The sequence below is a fragment of the Petromyzon marinus genome, chromosome 5 (assembly GCF_048934315.1).
Source record: "Petromyzon marinus isolate PM22_M1 ecotype Great Lakes invasive population chromosome 5, UKy_Petmar_22M1.pri1.0, whole genome shotgun sequence".
In the NCBI taxonomy this organism is placed as follows: Eukaryota; Metazoa; Chordata; class Hyperoartia; order Petromyzontiformes; family Petromyzontidae; genus Petromyzon; species Petromyzon marinus.
The window spans coordinates 9,796,418-9,815,223 of record NC_133671.1 but is presented as its reverse complement, the minus strand read 5'-3'; the positions used below and the strand labels follow the sequence as shown (position 1 = coordinate 9,815,223).

General features: G+C 43.8%; 1 protein-coding gene across 1 annotated transcript; it reads left to right on the top strand.

Moving 5' to 3' along the window:
* Positions 1 to 422: 422 nt before the first annotated feature.
* On the top strand, positions 423 to 17,265 carry LOC116939287 (beta-1,3-galactosyltransferase 2-like). Its single transcript, XM_032947495.2, has 2 exons — positions 423 to 1,343; positions 17,251 to 17,265. Exons 1-2 carry the CDS (start codon positions 423 to 425, stop codon positions 17,263 to 17,265), a joined length of 936 nt encoding a protein of 311 aa, XP_032803386.2.
* The last annotated feature ends 1,541 nt before the right edge of the window (positions 17,266 to 18,806 follow it).

Below are 18,806 nucleotides of genomic sequence, written 5' to 3'. Positions count from 1 at the left end.
TGCAGACTATAAGACTAATACTGTTTTGCCCTCAGTTGACAGCAATAAATGAACAACCAGATGCATATATATGAGAGCTCGCCCTCAACAATTTCAACGAAAAGCTCCATTGGCAACTTTGTATTACGAGCGTTTCACCATTCAATAGCACTGGTTGTGATCGTATTCATTGAATCTGCATTGTGATATTTTGTTTATTGAGAAGCACACCGTGAAGTTTGACTGTCATGCTGAGGAAGAGCATTGGAAGGGTCTGGCCATGGGGCTGTGGGTGTCCGGTCTACCTACTGTCTGCATTCTGTCTGATCGTGATTGTCTATGTGACTTTGTCAGAGTGGCTTGTGCAGCCTCAAGTCGAAAGTTTAAGTCGTTTGTTTGATAGACGTCGTGCTTTAAGCACAAGGGACAATTCGGACTCAACCATGGCGAGTAGGACTCTTGAAATGTCCCTTAAAAACATTCATGACAAAGGTAAAAATCTGGACAGTGACCCAGAGTATGAGTACATCCTGAATGAGCCTGAGAAATGCCGGATTAAAGATCCCTTCCTTGTGGTGCTCATCACTTCAGTGCCCAGAGAACTGGAAAAACGTCAGGTGATCCGAGAAACCTGGGCCAATGAGACGCTATTGCCAGGCATTGTGATTAAGATACTTTTCCTGCTGGGGTCCATACCTGCCTTGACCAAGGCCGACCCACTCGACTTACAGCAGCAGCTCAAAGAAGAGAGCCATCAGCACAGAGACCTGCTCCAGCAGAACTTTGTGGACGCTTACGACAACCTGACGCTCAAGACCATGATGGGCCTGCACTGGGTGTACGCTCACTGCCCGCATGCCGCGTACGTCATGAAGACGGACAGTGACATGTTCGTGAATCTCGAGGTCCTGGTGAAGGTCGTTCTCAAGCCTGAGCTGCCACCTCGTCCTGATTATTTCACGGGACACGTGAAGTGGAGCATCTCTCCGAATCGGAACAAGAAGAGCAAGTGGTACATATCCCCCGAAGAGTTCCCAGGAAAGAAATACGCTCCGTACTGCGCTGGCGCAGGGTACGTCTTCTCGGGGTGGTTGGCATCGCAAATGTACAGGACGTCTCGTGTCGTTCCAAGAATTAACTTTGAGGACGTTTATGTGGGACTCTGCTTGGAGAAGCTAAATGTCAAGCCGGTCGTTCCACCCCGAGGTGTCTCTTTCAGTACGCTCAAAGTACCTTTCTCCGTGTGTAAATACAAGCAAATTGTGACGTCCCATCGCGTTTCCCCACCCGAGTTGCGTCTTTACTGGGATCAACTGCAGCAGAACAAAAACAGCACGTGTGGAACAGCAAAGCGCCGAAGACGCGTGAGTCTGCCTGCACGGGGAAATCACAAAGCAGCATTAAAGAAAAATATCACACAACTGACTCCGTAGCTGTATAGCTCTCTGACATGTTTGGGTTATACTACATGTTGTACAGCACAATATCGGATCTTTTCACTCCACATTCTACATAACTAAATAATAAATGATTAAGTTCCTGAAAAGCTCTCAGCATGTTGAGCAGAACGTCAGATATCATTCTGGACAATCCGAAAACATATTGGAGATGTTTTGCAAAACTGAATGTGGTCGGTCCATAAATGTGCGTCTTTCTTGCTAAACAATTGTTCCCTCGATTGTCTATAACCTAGATATAAAGGATACTTGCATAGATAAATGGACACATACGATACACGCGTACTCAATTGATCACTATATCTTACGCTACCGATGGGAAGTCTTGATGGGGATCTCGGGCACCACGTTGAAATGGCTGAACTCCTATCTCCGAGACGGCAGGCAATTTGTCACGATTGGCACCTATAAATACACAACTAACTTAGTTCCTCACGGTGTTCATCAGAGATACGTCAGTATGATGCCCCATTCAATTAGATGTCTATTTGGCCCCAGTTGGAGCTTTCTTATGACACCTTGGGCTCAGCTATCACTGTTACGCAGATGACACTTAGATCTACCTACAGTTTGGATTGGATGGTATATCTACATTTTCCTTATTAGCATAGTCAACTTATCATGTCAAAACCTGGATGTCTCAAAACTTCCTAAACATTTCTAATAAAACACAGTTTATTTTAATGCGTACACCCCATCAGGTGCCCAAATCAATCCCTCTTAACTTGGTTTTTGATGGTTGGAACGTTTATTAAACACATGAGGTCAGCAATTTTGGTGTCCCAGATCAAACTTTTTCCGTTTAGTCTCATGTCAACAGACCCGTGAGAACCTCTTTTTCCACCTGAAAAACATATCCTGGCTCTATCATATCCTTAACACTGCAGACACTGAAGGACTAATCAACGCATTTGTTTTCTCTCGCATTGACTACTGTAATGCCCTGCTTTTTGGAACCTCGAAGAAGCTCCTAAACAGGCTGCGCAGTATGTTCAAAATGCGGTTGCCAGGGTGCTACCTGGTAAACCCTTTAAGGATCACATCACACATGTGCTCCTGTCCCTTCACTGGCTCCCTGTCTGTACCCGTATTGAATTTAAGATTCTGTTGCTGGTATTCAAGGCATTAAATGGACTTGCTGCTCTCTACATCCATGACCTCCTTCAGCCATATATTCCATCAAGATCATTAAGATCATCAAATTGTGCATTGCTCACTGCCTCACAGTCTCGGCTTCACACTTGGTGATGACGGTGCCTTTTTTGCAATTGCAGCAACCAAACTCTATAACTCCTTGCCATTCGAAGTTAGGACTTCCGAGACACTAAAATGTTTAAAATTCCCACTAAGAACATATGTTTAAAATGGCTTCCTCTCTTTAGTTATTTTCAAACGTCTTTCTCACTTATTTTTTCCTTGGTTGATGTTAACTATTTCCGCCTTCGCATGCATTGTGCCCTGAGAACGATTGTATAAGGGTGATTCATACATTTTTTATCATTATTATTTTTACCTACACACACATGTAGAGCACCAACGTACACAAACCAATGCGTGTAGGATATGAGCTAGAACACCATATTTTGAAGGGTTTCGCCACTAATAAGATTACCATGATATGATACTAAATAATAATCATTAGCCGTGTTGTGGAGAATATATATTAAAAAAAACAGATATGCAGACAATAGTCTCCTTCATGTTATGTTTCCTCACACTGTACGATACCGACTGCCATGCAGCGTACAATGTAAATACCATGATAATTGTACTATCAGTTTTGCAGAATATCTGAATATTTGTGATCTTTTACACTTTTTATATGTTATTTTCTGACGAACATTCGTGAAATAAATACAGTAATTAAAGTTTTTTAAATATATATTATTACAGTTACCCATTGTGCATATTTTCTGTATCACAACTTTAAGTTGAATTTTGATTTAAAGCTTTTGTGACTGCAGGGATTCATATTCTTGGTTCTTTCGGTAAAGTCACGTAGAAGGGAAACAATAACATAATAGATTTTCTTGCTGTGGTTTTCACACCTGATGATTGCTTGTGTTGCAGTCGAAACGTCGTGAGAATTTTATTGTTTTATATTTGTATTATTTTATTGTTTCCCTTCTACGTGACTTTACCGAAAGAACCAAGAATATAACTTTAAGTTGAATAGTCGTTACATTTACGACGTCTTTCTTGTGTAACTGACAGCAATGTGGGTTGTAAACATTAATCGTGAAGGTTCAGGCTTAACTTGAGTGAACTGCGGTTAAAGCACATTAAAGTAACCTTCATTTCTATTCGAAGTAAAGTAAAGAAGTGAAGCTTCGAATAGAAATGAAGGTTCAAAATCAAGGTTAAAAGCAATCATATCCGTCTCGCCAAAATTTACATTTTATAGTATCATGAAAAATTATATCGCAGTCAACCCAGTAATGAACATGCTGAAAATTATTTGAGTGGTTGATGATGTCAATACATCTCTACTGTATGGTATTGTTTTGATGTCATGACTGCTGACAAGTCTGATTGACGCTACCTCTCTATGCTGAGTTCTAGTAACAATCAAGTAACCTTAACGATGCTATGCTCTTTGAAATCATGAACATTTTTAATTCTGAGTTTGGAAAGTCAAAACAATGTTGTTGATGTTTTTTTTATATATATAAAAGAAAAAGTGAGTTTTGAATGTGATGCGAGACTGCTTTTGAATTAAATGTAACTTTCACTTCCTTGTCTCTAGTTGAATTGATGACCAGATGCGACCAGGGTTAGCTGGAGTTGGGGAACGTTACCCAGCTACATCACAAGTTGTCTCCGTTTGAATGGTAAACTCAAGCAAGTGAGACACTGTTCAGAATTATGGTTGCTAAATCATAGGTCGTTTATGAAAATTAGCGATATCGCTCAGGGGCCTTATGTGGTCAAAAATAAAATTAATATTTAAAAAATGTAGCCGATAAGCCGGTGACCGTGTTCAGAATCAATTGCTGGTTCTCACAATCAGGAATCAGTCATTGTTTCCCGTTAAATTGTGTATTGAATGCACTGATTGGCATGTGCAAATCTACTCACTCATGGTTAACGTGTAATGTTGGTCTAACAAAGACTAACCGAAAATGCAAGAATAGGACACGAAATTTCAAGAAAGGCCGAAATGGGCAGAACAATTTAATGAAGCAATAAAATGATCTATTGTCAAGTTATGAACTACTATAAAAAGATACACTTTAAGTGTTCAACAAGTAACGTGACATACTTAAATGTTAAAGACGAACTTGTATAATTCAAATAGCTGATCCATGGAGCTCTCAAATACACAACCTCTCCATACTTACATCTTGATTTGAAGCTTTCGTGACTGCAGGGATTCATATTCTTGGTTATTTCGGTAAAGTCACGTAGAAGGGAAACAATAAAATAATAAAAATATAAAACAATAAAATTCTCACAACGTTTCGACTGCAACACAAGCAATCATCACCTGATGATGATGATTGCTTGTGTTGCAGTCGAAAATAATTTTATTGTTTTATATTTTTATTATTTTATTGCTTCCCTTCTACGTGACTTTACCGAAAGAACCAAGAATATGACTCTCTATACTTAGTTCAATCCTAACAGTCAGTTGCCAAACTGACAGCACTCGAATTCAGGGGCCCTTTCCCTCTGCCAGTCACCGCTAATTTTAACGAAGCATCACGAGCCAGGATTTCTTGTCTCATCTCATATCGAATTATATGGTGCATTATTCCAAGGCAACTTAAAACAAACAAAAAAATTTACATAAGCTGATAGTGGTTTACATAAAAGAGTGGAGTTATTCAAAGTGGTGGTGTAGTTATGGGGACATAAATACAGGTGGGAGTGGTTAAGGAGGGGTTGGGGTAGGCCTTGTGTTAGCTGGGGGGGGGGGGGGAGAGGGCAGGGAGTAGCAGTAACAAGATGGACTAGAGAGAAGAGATGGGTTCTAAGGGTGGAATGGTAACAGGTAAGTGAAGATGAAGGTTCACCTTGGCGGTGTTGAGAAACCCGCCATCATTTGTAGCCAATACGTGGATTGCGATCCATGTCTAGTGAGTCCAACTGAGTTGCAGATCTTGTCTTCGAAGCAACACGTTTTATTACATCAACTCAACACAACATAATGTAACCTACACTCAGGTGTTGAACACGCATCTAACCACGCTACGGCAGAACTAGACACGGTCCCGCTATCCCGGTCCGGACCACGAGCTGGGTCCCGGACCGCGTGGCTAGAGGCTTCTTCAACCCGACGTGGATCTTCACTCACCAACAGTCAAGAACCTCGAGCCCCTCACGGGGGCCCCCGTTATATCGGCCTGGGCTGGGGCTGGCTCCGCCCCTCGCCCCGCCCACCGTCTAGATCTCTCGAGTTCCTTCCTGAAGGCTCCCGAGAGCTCTTCTATACCACGTGACCACCCAGCGGCCCCCGTCCACCTGTGGCCCCCCTACAATATCATCTGGTCACGTGTCAGCAGGTCAACCAGCGTATCATGCCCCAACATAACCCTGGCTGGATGATACTCTCTCTCGCTCCCTCACCGGGAGCCCGCACCGCACACTGTACGTGGTGCCTCTGCCCTAACCAGCGCTCACCCAAGCCCCGCTAGGGCTGGTACTACGCCCTGTAACCGGGCTGCGCGTAATGACAACGTATTATCCACCGTAGCCTCGCAAGCCCGGCACCACACAGTGACATTCACAGTCACTACACATGCAATAAGACGTTTTGTTGATATCAGGACAAATTAGGACACATAAGTACACACGAGTAGCCTGTAGAGTGCTGGGTCACAATTGACTTAGGGCAGATGTGGGAGACTTTAGGCCACGCCCCTTCCTCTGGACACATAAAGTGGGGCACGTGACTCGCAGCCCAGCGTCACGTGGTGCGCCGAGAGGTGAGGAAGTGTGCACACGGAGCTGGGTATTTGAATTTTAATCTATAACCATCGTTGATCACAGGAAAGCAACTCACACATTATACATTTTATATCGTAAATCTAAGAGCTAAAGTTTTATATGCATTTTTTACTGCGTAATTTAATGTAACGCAGTATATAAAATCTACAAAATTGGGCATGGTCCTTTGCTTAGGGAGCAGAGAAGGACGTGGGCTGTGTCTGCGGACCGTGTCATGACCCAGTGCGATCGCTTAACGTCATAACAGGTTTTATACACATTCTCACTCACTTCTAATGTATATGTTCATAACGTTGTTCAAAAACTGTGTGGATGGCCATCGGGGTCGTGTTAATCTCGCATAGAGCAGGGCTTGAGTCTGACCTAGTTGGTGGACCCTAAGGTCAAGCCTTAGGGTCAGGCCTGCACTCGGGCCTAGTTATTTGTGTACACGATCGGGCCTGCACTTGGCCCTAATTATTAGGGGTAGGAGAGGTGTATTGGTTAACCTACCTAGAATTTCAAAATGAGCCAAATTTATCACTCCCATCTCCACTGCCAACGTCCTCAGTTGTGTTCTCCCGCTTGGCTGCCACTCCATCGTCATCCTTGACCACCAGCAATATTTTTTACCATTTATATATTCTGCCCAAGCCCATTTGTATCAATAAAAATGATGTCTTTAACTTGAATACGTCGTCGAATCAATGTCTTTCTTTTTTGTCCCTCGGCATAATTCCCAGCATGCATTCAACAAAACATCTCGGTTAATTTTTCTCTAGCATGCATGCTTTTTAGATCCAGATGTAATTTCAATTCTTGGAATTGCGCATTATTCATCCATTATTTTGTTTATCGTGGTCCATGTTTTTCTCATCTTCACGTCATTGCAGGTAGCACACACGAATTAAAAACGTTATTTAGGCACATTGGGATGTAGATTTTCATTCTTCAGCGTATACATTTTATATATACATCTTGACTCCATTGTACATGGCGTACAAGTTGTGTATTCATGAGAAAGAAATTTAGTAAAAGATTAAAATGTACAGTGGCTAAGATACCGTATAAAATATAGTTGTAGGTTATGACAAAATGTCAATATTTACATATGTATTGTGTGATACACTTAGGCGCACACACTTAACTGGGAGGCAACACGCTTAATACACAACCTCCGATAAACACTTGGGTTCTGTAGCTAGGTGTAGCTATACTGTCGCTACGTGCATGCGAGTTAACCATAGCGAACGGGCCAGTCAGCACGCACGCTGTCTGACCCACGATTCCCAGCTGAGGTCCAACCGAAGAGCCAAGAATTCCAAAACGATCCCCACAAACGAGCACCGGTCCCTGTTGGGGCTCCACCTTTATTTCCCTGGCCGTGGCCACGCCCCGCCCTCGGCCACGCCCCGCCCTCGGTCACGCCCCTTGCTGTATCAAGTAAGGAGCTCCCTGTCACGTGTCCCTCCAGATCCCGGCGCTCAGCAGCACTTCTAAAATAGTGGCTGGCTGGGCTAACAATACAGTGACAGTATTTCATGTCACTACACACGTATATAAGCATTTCTAAAAGTTATTACTGCATTTTTCGATTTAAAGCTTTCGTGACTGCAATGATTCATCTTCTTTGGTTCTTTCGGTAAAGTCACGTAGAATGAGAATAAAATAATAAATTGATAAAATAAAATAACACAATAATATTCTCACGACGTTTCGGCCACAACACAAGCGGCCTTCATCAGGTGAAGGGACGAGACTGTCTGGTAGGACAGCGCTGGAGTGGATATTGTATAATTAAATTTGTTGAATTTAGAATTAACGTTCCAACAAAAGTTTCATGCGAGATAAAAGCAACAAGCTCTAATGCCTTAAAGTTAATTTTGGGCAGTCGGGTTCCGAAACTAATTACTTCCTGAGACCCGTTCGTAAGTCAAATGGTTCGTAAGTCGGAACACAATAATTTACTGTATTTAAATGCCCATACAGTCAGTGTTATGTAATGTGATACGGTTCAACAAAAAGGAAGCATTGTTAAACTTATTAAGAGGAAATTTTGTACAGTTGCATTAAACACTGTAACAAATTCTGTATAGTTAATCTCCATATATATAAAAGGCAAAGTTGTGAATGTGTCTCTGTTCAAAATGTTTAGCGTACTTCCCGACATGCAACAAACTGGAAATTTGCCATGTGGGTACTTTCCAGACTGTACACCGTGCAAAAATTATAAAAATACACTTTTGGTTATTTTTGGGGAGGGGGGGGGGAGCTCAATAATGCATTTATTTTTTGCACGACAAGTGAGCTGTGACGTCAAATCTGTCACGTGACCCGCGCATGTGGAAGCGTAACGCATTGTAGTGTAGTGGTTAGCGTGCTGTGTATATGTCTGTGTGTGTCTGTCTCTGTGTGTGTCTGTCTGTGTGTGTGTGGAAGCGTAACGCATTGTAGTGTAGTGGTAAGCGCGCCGCTCTACGAACCCGGCGACCCGAGTTCGATTCCCGCTCACGGCCACCACCGGTGACAATTATTTCAACCGCTTCTGGGCCTCCCCTAGGTCGACTCAGCCTCAAACGAGTAACTGCTGTGGTGTGTGAACATCGCCACTGAGGAGACAAAGGCGGTCGGGCGTAGTGGATCCAAGTCCCAGGCGAAGCCGGGTAGTACAGCTAGTAAAACATAAAATAAAGTAACAAATAGAAAAACAACTTGTATTTTCACTTGCTTTGAGTCCTGATGCTAGCTTTTCGTCGGAAGTGGTGGGAAATGAGTCACCAGAATTGCACACACACACACGGGCAACGCGCACAGACACACACAAAGGCAAAGACGATCCCCCTAATGCAGTGGTTCTTAACCTTATTGGAGGTACTGTGAACTCTGCAAGCTTCATCAGTGCATTCACCGAAACCTTCGTAATTGGAAAAATAAAATATTATTTCTTCAAAACATAGGTATATATTGTATTAGTGCACAAAATGAACCATGCATCAGTTGCACACAAAATCACTGTGTTCAAAGAACAAAACCAACAAAACATGAATTTCACACAAAAACATAGTTCAATGAATATTTACTGCAAATAAATGTGACTTTTGCTGTTGCCTTTCAGATACAAGTTCAGAAATGCGCGGCTTCACCTTGGCAAGTGCCACTCTCATCATTTTCGCAAAAAAGTCTGTTCCTTTTCTTAGTTGTTATGTCTACCATCCTCGAAAAAGATTGCTCGCAAAGATACGTTGTAACAAACGGTGTATCTCCAGGGCTTTCTTAGCAATAAGAGGGTATGGTACGATTTGGTGACACCAAAACGTTGAGAGCGTTGTTGTTCTGAAGAGTTGCTGTTGAAGCTGGCTTTGCTGCAGTTCAATGATTTCCTCGAGGTATTCATCGTTGACATCTGCTGTCGCAACACTAAACGTGAACTGCTGTCTCACCCATGCTGGAAGTATCCGTCGAGAGACTTTGCGAGCTCATCTAAGTGCATGGCAATTGCTTGCTTCAGCTCCCCAGGTACAGAAATGTCTCCAATTCCAGACACGTTTTCGACCTTACTTACACAGTCGTCCAGCAGGGGAAAGTTTGTGAAATTATCATTCTCTGTTCGTCGTTTCCATGAAGGTAGCTTTTTTTTAAACGCCTTCAGGTTTTTTTTCCACTTCGATGATGTTGACTCCACCGCCCTGCATCTGTCGATTGAGATGATTGAGAGCATTGAAAATATCGGCCATGTACGCCAAAATGAGAATGAACTCAGAATTTTCGAAGCAATCTGCGTGACAGTGTTGGTACTCTCGCAAAAACAGGGCTAATTCCACACGCATGGCAAAAACACGATTCAGCACCTTTCTCCGGGATAACCACCGTACGTTAGAATGGTACAAAAGTACCTCGAATTCAGAGCCCATTTCCTTACACAGCTCTTTGAATATGTGGTGCTTCATAGCAGGATTTCGCACGTAGTTCACACATTCAACTACAATTTTTAATACTTCTGCCAGTTTTGGAGGCAAGGTTTTTGTTGCCAACGCATGCCTGTGCAGAATACAGTGCGTAACAATGATGTATGGTGCATCGGTTTTCACCAGCGCTCCAAAACGAGAGTGTCGTCCCAGCATGGCTGGAGCTCCGTCCGAACAAACTGCAGAAACCATATTCCATGAAAGATTGTTGTCGCTGAAGAAGTCATCCACGAGTTTCTTCACATCGACTGCCTTGGTTGTTGTTGTAAGAGGCTTACAAAATAAATAAATATATATTCCTTTATCACGTCGTCTTTCATATAGCGCACGAATACAACAAGCTGGCTTAGATTGGAAACGTGGTGGTCTCGTCGAGTTGGAGGCTGAACTTTGCTGGGCTTGAAATCAGATCTGCAACTACTTGAAACAAGATGTCATCGCTCATGTCGTCTATTCTCCTGCTGCTGATAGTGTCATTTGAAAGAGGAATTTGAGATAACTTATCTTCAGCAGCTTTTCCCAGCATGATATTCGCCATCTTCAACGCAGCTGGTTTTACGAGTTTTTCACCAATGGTGTGTGGTTTGCCCTGCTTTGCGATCAGGTACGCAACTTCGTACGATGCTGTGAGGATCGGTTTGTCGATGGGTACAAAGCCGAGAACAGGCAGAGTAGCCTTTTCATCGAATCTGGCTCTCTTCACCTTGAATTCAGCGAGCGTTGTGTTCTTGTATTTCCCATCTCCATGCAGCTTTAGGAAGTGTTCCTTCAGTTTTGCCGGTGCTAGACTAGAATTGCTCAACTTGGCATTGCAAATCATGCATTGAGGACGCTGACTCCCATCACGTTCCTTTAAACACGTGAATCCATATTGTACGTATCCGTCCAACCACTTTATTTTTTTGCTCGACATAGTATGAATGGATTGAAAGATTAAAAGAAAATCACAAATGACGTACAATCACAACAGCCACAAGTCGACTACTGAGCGCACCAAGTTCCTGATCACGCAACGTGGCGTGATCAGCTGCAGCCAATGATGGCCAAGCGGAGCGTGACGTCACGAATAATACAAGTGGGCAGAATTGATTTTGCGTGACACATTTTTACCGTGCAACTAAATATTTGTAATCTAACACGGCGAAGAAAAATTGTGTGTTGCCAATTTTTTGACGGCCGACAAAAACGGGCCCGACATTGCGAGTGCGAACCGGGCTGCTACACTTTGTGTGTGTCTTGACCCCTGCCGAACCCCGCAGAGTGACTTCAACGAACCACTGGGGTTCGATCGAACCCAGCTTAAGAACCACCGCCCGAATGGCTCCAACAGACTCTTGGGGCAGGCGCTGTTAGCAAGCAGGGGGCCGTCCATAAATGACGTCACGCGATTTTTGACGATTTTTACCCCCCCCCCCCCATCGTCACACGGCGTCACAAAAAGTCAGACCCCTCCTCAAATATGACGTCACAAAGCTCTGCCCCCTCCCCCCCCCCCAAAACAAAACATGCTTCAAATCGCTTTAAACTAATGTCATTGTAGTGCGTATTTAATGTGACGCTGCACTCTGATGTTGGAGGAGAAAACATTTATATATAAAAAAAGTCTATTTAATTAAGTAGAACGTGTTGTCTATATTTATTTAAAGTTGCGCATTTTGATTTGACGTCATTGCTCAAACCCCCCCCCCCCCCCGTCACACATTGTCACAAATGTCTGACCCCCCCCCCTAAGTGCGTGACGTCTTTTATGAACGGCCCCCAATGCCTATGAAGGCCGATATGGCACACGAGGGGGTGAGTGGCCAACACCACGCCAGGCCGCCTTTGTCTCCCCAGTGGAGATGTTAACACACCACACCAGGTACTGGTGTTGGCCGTGAACACGAATAGAATTTGGGTCTCTGCTTTAATAGCGTAGCGCGCTAACCACTACACTACCGCTCCCCAATAACAACAAACAACAACCACCATTCGCCACTAAGTGGCGGTGACGTTACCACGACGCTTGTGCCAGGCCACGTGCACCTTGAGGCCACGTGAAGTGTCGAACGCCCGCTGGCAGGAGGTCACGGGGCAGACCCAGGTGCCACGGGTCGACTGACTGAGATGACTGGCTGATGCACCACCTGTGCCCCCTACTGTGCCAACCCGCTGTGCTTTAGCCACCCGGCGCTCTGCTCGTTGTTGTGAGCATCGCTCCTCCGCCCTCCGTTGTTGTTGGAGGGCGACTGCCTCCAATTGCCCAGTAGCGTCCTTCACGAGCCTCCTCCACAGAGGCCGATCTTGACACCGCTGGTACCAGTCATCGGCAAGCTCACTCAGCTCCACGTCCTCCTGTACCACGTCACTCCATCTCTTCTCTAGCCCGTACCGCGCCCGTTTAGCCCCCTCAATCCGGCCGAACAAAAGCTGTTTGGGCATGCGGTGGCTGGGCATGCGGGCTACATGACCCAGCCAACGCAGCCTTGCCTACCGGAGGAGCTCACCGATGGGATTTTGTCCAGATCGCTCCTCACACACATTTTCACACAGCGCTCGATTAACTTGTTACATCTCGCGGAGGATTGCTCCTCTGAATAAAATAATTCCGCGGTTCAGTTTACAATTGCGAGTTCGCGTTTTAGGTCAATATAATTTGTTTTATATTTCATGGAAGCTGGTTTTGTAAGTACAGGTGTGTTCATAAGTCGGACGTTCGAAAGTCGAGGACTGTCTGTTTGGGGAAAGAAGGTGACAAGTTTGTGCAATAGATTTCAACTCACCGTCGCCACCATGTGGACAACTGTCAGGTGGCAATGCCCCTTGGAACATCGACTTTTTGTTTTTGCTCAAGTTACAATAAATATGGAATGCGCCAGTTTCAGCATCTCCATGTTTAAACGATATTGATCAAATGCGTTGGCATGAGTGAAGTTGTGATGTGCTACGTGTCATCATGCAAACGTGGCTGTTCTGGCCTTGGAATCATTGACATGAACACGACTATGATGTGTGCCGCAGAGTTTGCAGCAGCTGTTACCGCTCCCCTCTATTAAAGCAGAGTAATGTTCTACTTGAGCACAAAGCTTCGCGCAGTAAAAGCTGTCACAAATTTCCTACGCTTTCAACTACTTCAGAATGCAATTGTTGTGTTATCCTTAAATCACACTCTGCCACTGAGGAATGTTCTACTTTGAACGCGAGGGGAAAATTATTAAATAGATATTCAGGTGTCTTGTCACTGGAAGTTGCTTTCACATCTGGCTGTAAAATATCTGATTTTGTGGGCCTTTCTCTAACACGAAATGTTGCATTGCTTTACAAAGAGAGCTGATGGGCACTTCGACCATGACACAATAGCACAATCTGGATAAAATTGGGGAAACTACACGCAAATGTACATTTTTAAAGGTAGTTACTGATGTCAAACAAATTCGTTATTTTACCTGTTCCAACACCTGTTCCAACAAGTGTTGGGTGACCCAATTTTGGTTGACTACAGCAACTATATTCTTGGTCCTTTCGGTAAAGTCACGTTGAAGGGAAACAATAAAATAATAAAATATATATAAAACAATAAAATTCTCACGACGTTTCGACTGCAACACAAACAGTCGAAACGTCGTGAGAATTTTATTGTTTTATATATTTTTTATTACTTTATTGTTTTTCTTAACGTGACTTTACCGAAAGAACCAACAATATGAATCACTGCAGTCACGAAAGCTTTAAATACAGCAACTATGTGAGGTCCATTGTCATCGGACCTTCAGATGGCTGTCAACATTGCTCAGAAGTAGGCCTCGAGGGAGCAGCAGCATCAGGCTAAGTGATTCGACCGGTGAGCAAGAGGCTCATCGTTGAATGAGGGTGACCGCGTACCTCCGGTCAATAAAGGGGAACGAGGAAAGGAGAAACTGGCAGACAAGTGGGAACCGGTGGTTTACACAGTAATCCGCAAGAACCCTCAGTCGCGTATGTACGACATCGGAGACCCAGAGGCGTACTACCCAAGTACTGCACTGGAACTTGATTCTTGGGGTTAATTTCTTGCCGCTCATGTTAAAATCGTGGAACAGCCCTCTGCGGACAGTGGCCCGACGTAATTTTGCGATGTGATATCCCAGGATGGGGAATCCCGCATGGGTGACATAGGTAGTCAGCTGTCCACGGAGTTGGGAGGGACAGATTGGGACCATCGAAGAGTGTGAATCCCAAAGAGCGTAACAGGTCCCTGGGTGTTGCGGAGGTCACCAGATGCTGTGACCCTCTACTCGCAGACTTTCTAAGGAAGGCTCGACTGCAGAGCATGATGAACGTGGTTTGTGCCGGGACGTACTTCTGGACATGGCGATGGGAATCTGGATGTTTCCGTTGTTCGTGTGTCTCTGGATGCGCCGCTTGGATCGTCGTCTTTACAAATTCCTGGCCCGTCCTGCTCATTTGGTCTGACAGGAGACAACCAAGAGCGACTTTTGGCAACATTGAAAATGGGGACATCGTATCAAGCTAGAGCGGGAAAGTTTGTGAAGCTTGTGACAAGACTGATTATGAACATGACTCAGCGCCCCACGAAGGTGAATACTATTCATCCATGGAGCGTGATGGCGCATTCACTGTTCAGCGTACAGGTGCGCTAGAAGTAATAAATTGCAGGAATCTGATTAAATGAAAGAGGACTCATTTGACTAGTTTCTGTGTAGCACAGAGCAAGGAGAAGGGGCAAGTGTAGTGTGGTTAAACGGTACCACGCTAAACTAAGGGGGTGACACGTGAGTTGGCCACTCAGAGTGTTCTCTAAACCTGCAGATGCAGGTCGCTCAGAAGCTGTTTATGAAGGATGTTCCTTCGGCGGATACTTGTGCCCAGATGCTGGACTGTCCCAGGAGAGACAAAAGGGCCGTGTCCTCAATTTGTTTGGTTAATAGTAATGGTTGGGTTATAAATTGCCAAGTTCGGGTATCGTGAAATAAGGACCATTTAGGGAGGGGGGGGTGAATGTAACCAGTGTGGTTGTGTTACTAATAAAATGGTGCATATACTCGCACTACAATAGAATCAGTTGTTAAACCTTGTGAATGTTACTGGGTCACGATTGGCTTAGGATAAATGCGTGGTACGTTCGACTACGTCCTTCGTAAACCCCTCAGAATAGGCAGGCACGTGATTCAATTTGCCAAAGTGTCGACTGGAGAAGGCTTTTGAAGAGAGGGAGACCTGTATCGGGCGGCCAATTGTGACGCCAGCACGTTCATGTTACAGGTCCGTTGGCGTACCTGTGTGTTGTTAGCAGGACGTCAGTCCTTGGGCGTACGTGGCCGGTGTTGGGCGTAAGAGCGATTCGTGTCACAGTTGACAAGGAGGAGGATCACGCAGCAGAACCAATGAATAAAACGCAGAGTGCTAGCAAAACTTTTATTTAATCATTTATTGATGACCGCCCTGTGTCCTCGATAACGATCGAGGCATAGTGGGCACGAGTCACGTAAGGGGAAACCAGGGGTAGAGGGTGTAAAAGGGCAGAGGGGGTGGGCAGTAAAGGAACGCTCTACGGATCGTAAAAACAAAAAACTCGCATACATTATGGACGGATGTGACAACCTCCCTTCGCTCCTGGGTCCGTCTCCAATAGACTGCCGAGGGGGTGTACAGCTCAACCTTTGATCTAATTTTATAACTCAATAAGAAAGGGGGGGGGGGTGTTTTTGTCTTAAAAATATTTAAATGAACGAATGCCTGAATGAGCCATCGTGTACATTACAAGACAATGCGTATGCTTGTATGTAACATCGTATCGTGAGTCGCCCATTAAAGGGTTTTCAAAAATACAAGTATAGTATAAATATGACAAAATCATTAACTCGCATTATTGCATACTATAATAGTAAAACTGGCTTACCCTTTAGTAAAGAACGGCAATAAATTAACCACCAAATGCATAAAAAGGGGAGCTCGACCTCAACAATTTAAGCTAAAAGCTCAATTGGAAACCTTGTTTTACGATGATAAAACTCGTGAGTGCATATATGCCAACAAAAGGGGGTCGACAATTTTTTGGAAATCTGTTGGATCAACTTTTTACCCCCACATCTGGATGGGGGGGGGGTCCTCTTTCGAAAACCCTTTGATTCAGGCCTCATAAAAGGCCGTTATAACTTAGTTGACAAGACAAACAGACACGCACAAATGGACACATGGAACGCCAAGCTTTTATAAAATATAGCACTTTGTCTATGCTAAATAAAACTTAGAAAGTTAAAAGCAAGACTAGCCATGTCATAACAATTTTACATTTTATCGTTTCGTGAAAAAATTATTTTGTAGCAACCCCACTAATGGACATGCTTAAGAATTACCTGTGCCCAACTCTCCTCTCCCTCCTTGCCTCCCCCCTTTCTGCCTTCTCTAGCTCGGCCCACTTACCCCTGGGGTTGAGTCCACCAAAACCCTTTATAAGCTGTTGTTGTAGGCAGATCTTTCTCCTAAATCAGCAGTTGTCCTGCTGTATCGGTTCCGCCTGATGACGGTCGCTTGTGTTGCGATCGAAACGTCGTGATTTATTTGATTTTATTTCTACCTACGTGACTGTACCGAAAGTACCAAAGGGTATGCTTAATGGTGTCAATAAAAAATGACTGCGTGGTATTTTTTCATGGCATGACTGCTGATGAGTCTGATGAACGCGAATTCCCTATTCTGAGCTCTAATTACAAGTAACAGTGACACTTGTTAAAGATACCCTTTGAAATTCTGAACATTTTAACTTCTGAGTTTAGAAGGTGAAAATAATGTTCATGATTGTTTTTTTCAAAAAAATGAGTGTGAGTTGAGGCGATGCAAATCAAGTCGTGGTGTTACCAAAGTAACGTATTTGCAAAACGACATGAAAGGAGGACACATAAATCAGGGTGTTACTCAGGCATACCCCGGTTAACACCCAGGATGCGTTCCTGTGAGCCATTCACTTCATGGTCGGCAAAGGGGAATTTCTTTCTCCTCTGTGCCCCAGTCAATTCTCAATGCTGTATTGCGTTGTGACTCTAAGGCCAGTTTGTGCTCTGCTTTGTGGCCTCAGGTCATCTCAAGATAGTTACATAAAAATGTTATGCAACCACAGCAAATAATACATTATTTCGTCCTCAACTAATTTGTTCAAGAGTCCAGTATACCCAAGACAACAGCGGGTTGTAGAGGCATGATTGGCGTTCACTGGCCTGATACTGGTAAGACTAGGCCATAAAGAGTGTCTTGTGTAGGCCAATCGGTTTCAAAGACAATGAATATATTATCAATGTGTTTGCATGTTCATCACAAGTACGTGTGGTTAATGCAGACTTGATTCCTTGCATAAGGTTTATATTTGGTGTTTAAACATTTTAACACCTGTTTTACTGCCAGAAAGGGTAAGACCTCTTATTTTTTCATACTTTGGTCCATGAACTATATATGAACACAACAAATACTGTCAAATACAAAGTCTGGTGGTTTTAGTTCACTTTTAAAACATTTCTTAATCCTCCTAACAATGCATTTTCTTTCTAAAGGCACCATTTTAATCTGAATATTGAAAGAGCAACTCAGTTACATGTGGTACAGTACTATTGATATATTAAATATATTTAACAGTTTAATGTTGATTGCTTTTACATAGAGCATTGCCTGATTGATTTGATTTTTCATTAATATATACCTTCATAACAGTATTTTACGTTGTACTGACCACCGGGTGTGTATTAATGACTGGTATTCTGGCATTTAATAAAGAAAAGACTTGCTTGGATTAAAGTTATGCTCCTGTGTCTGCGGTTTACCGGTGTGTTCAATCATGGATGTTGAACTTCTTTCGCACCGTATGTAGCCAATCGCGCTAATCGGAGGTGCGGGGGAAGCACAACAAATGAAACATAAAAAGCAGTTCTAAAGAAATTAACTTTCAATCTATATTTAAAAGTGCATAGCTCCAGTGGCTTCCTAATGTCGGTAGGAAGAGTGTTCCAGACAGTCGCAGAAGCGCATCTTAAAGTGCGCGAATCAGTGACCGTCTTTGTTTGATGGTTATCAGAGAGCAAATGCGAGGATGACCAATGGCTTCCTTATATCGAATGGAAGAGCATTCCAGACAGCCGCAGATCTGAAAGCGCGCGATGCAGTGACCGTCTATGTTCGATGGCTCATCCAAAAGCCGCTGTGAGGATGGCCGGAGTTTGCGTGATGGTTAATGCTCCTTGTGGAGATCAGCAAATGTTCATCTGTGGCAAGAGATTTTTTTTGTTTAATGAGTGCGACCTTATAATGTATTCATTCAGCAACCGCCAATGCAGCTCAGCGAGCACTGCACGGACACGATCGGATCTTGCAGTACCCGTCACGACACGTGCCAAATTATTTTGTACATGCAGCGCAGCTTGGTAATGTTTTTGCCCGACGTCGAGCAGTGAGTTGCAATATTCGAGGACTATATGCTACACGACCACCGTGTTGGCTATGTCACGACTCA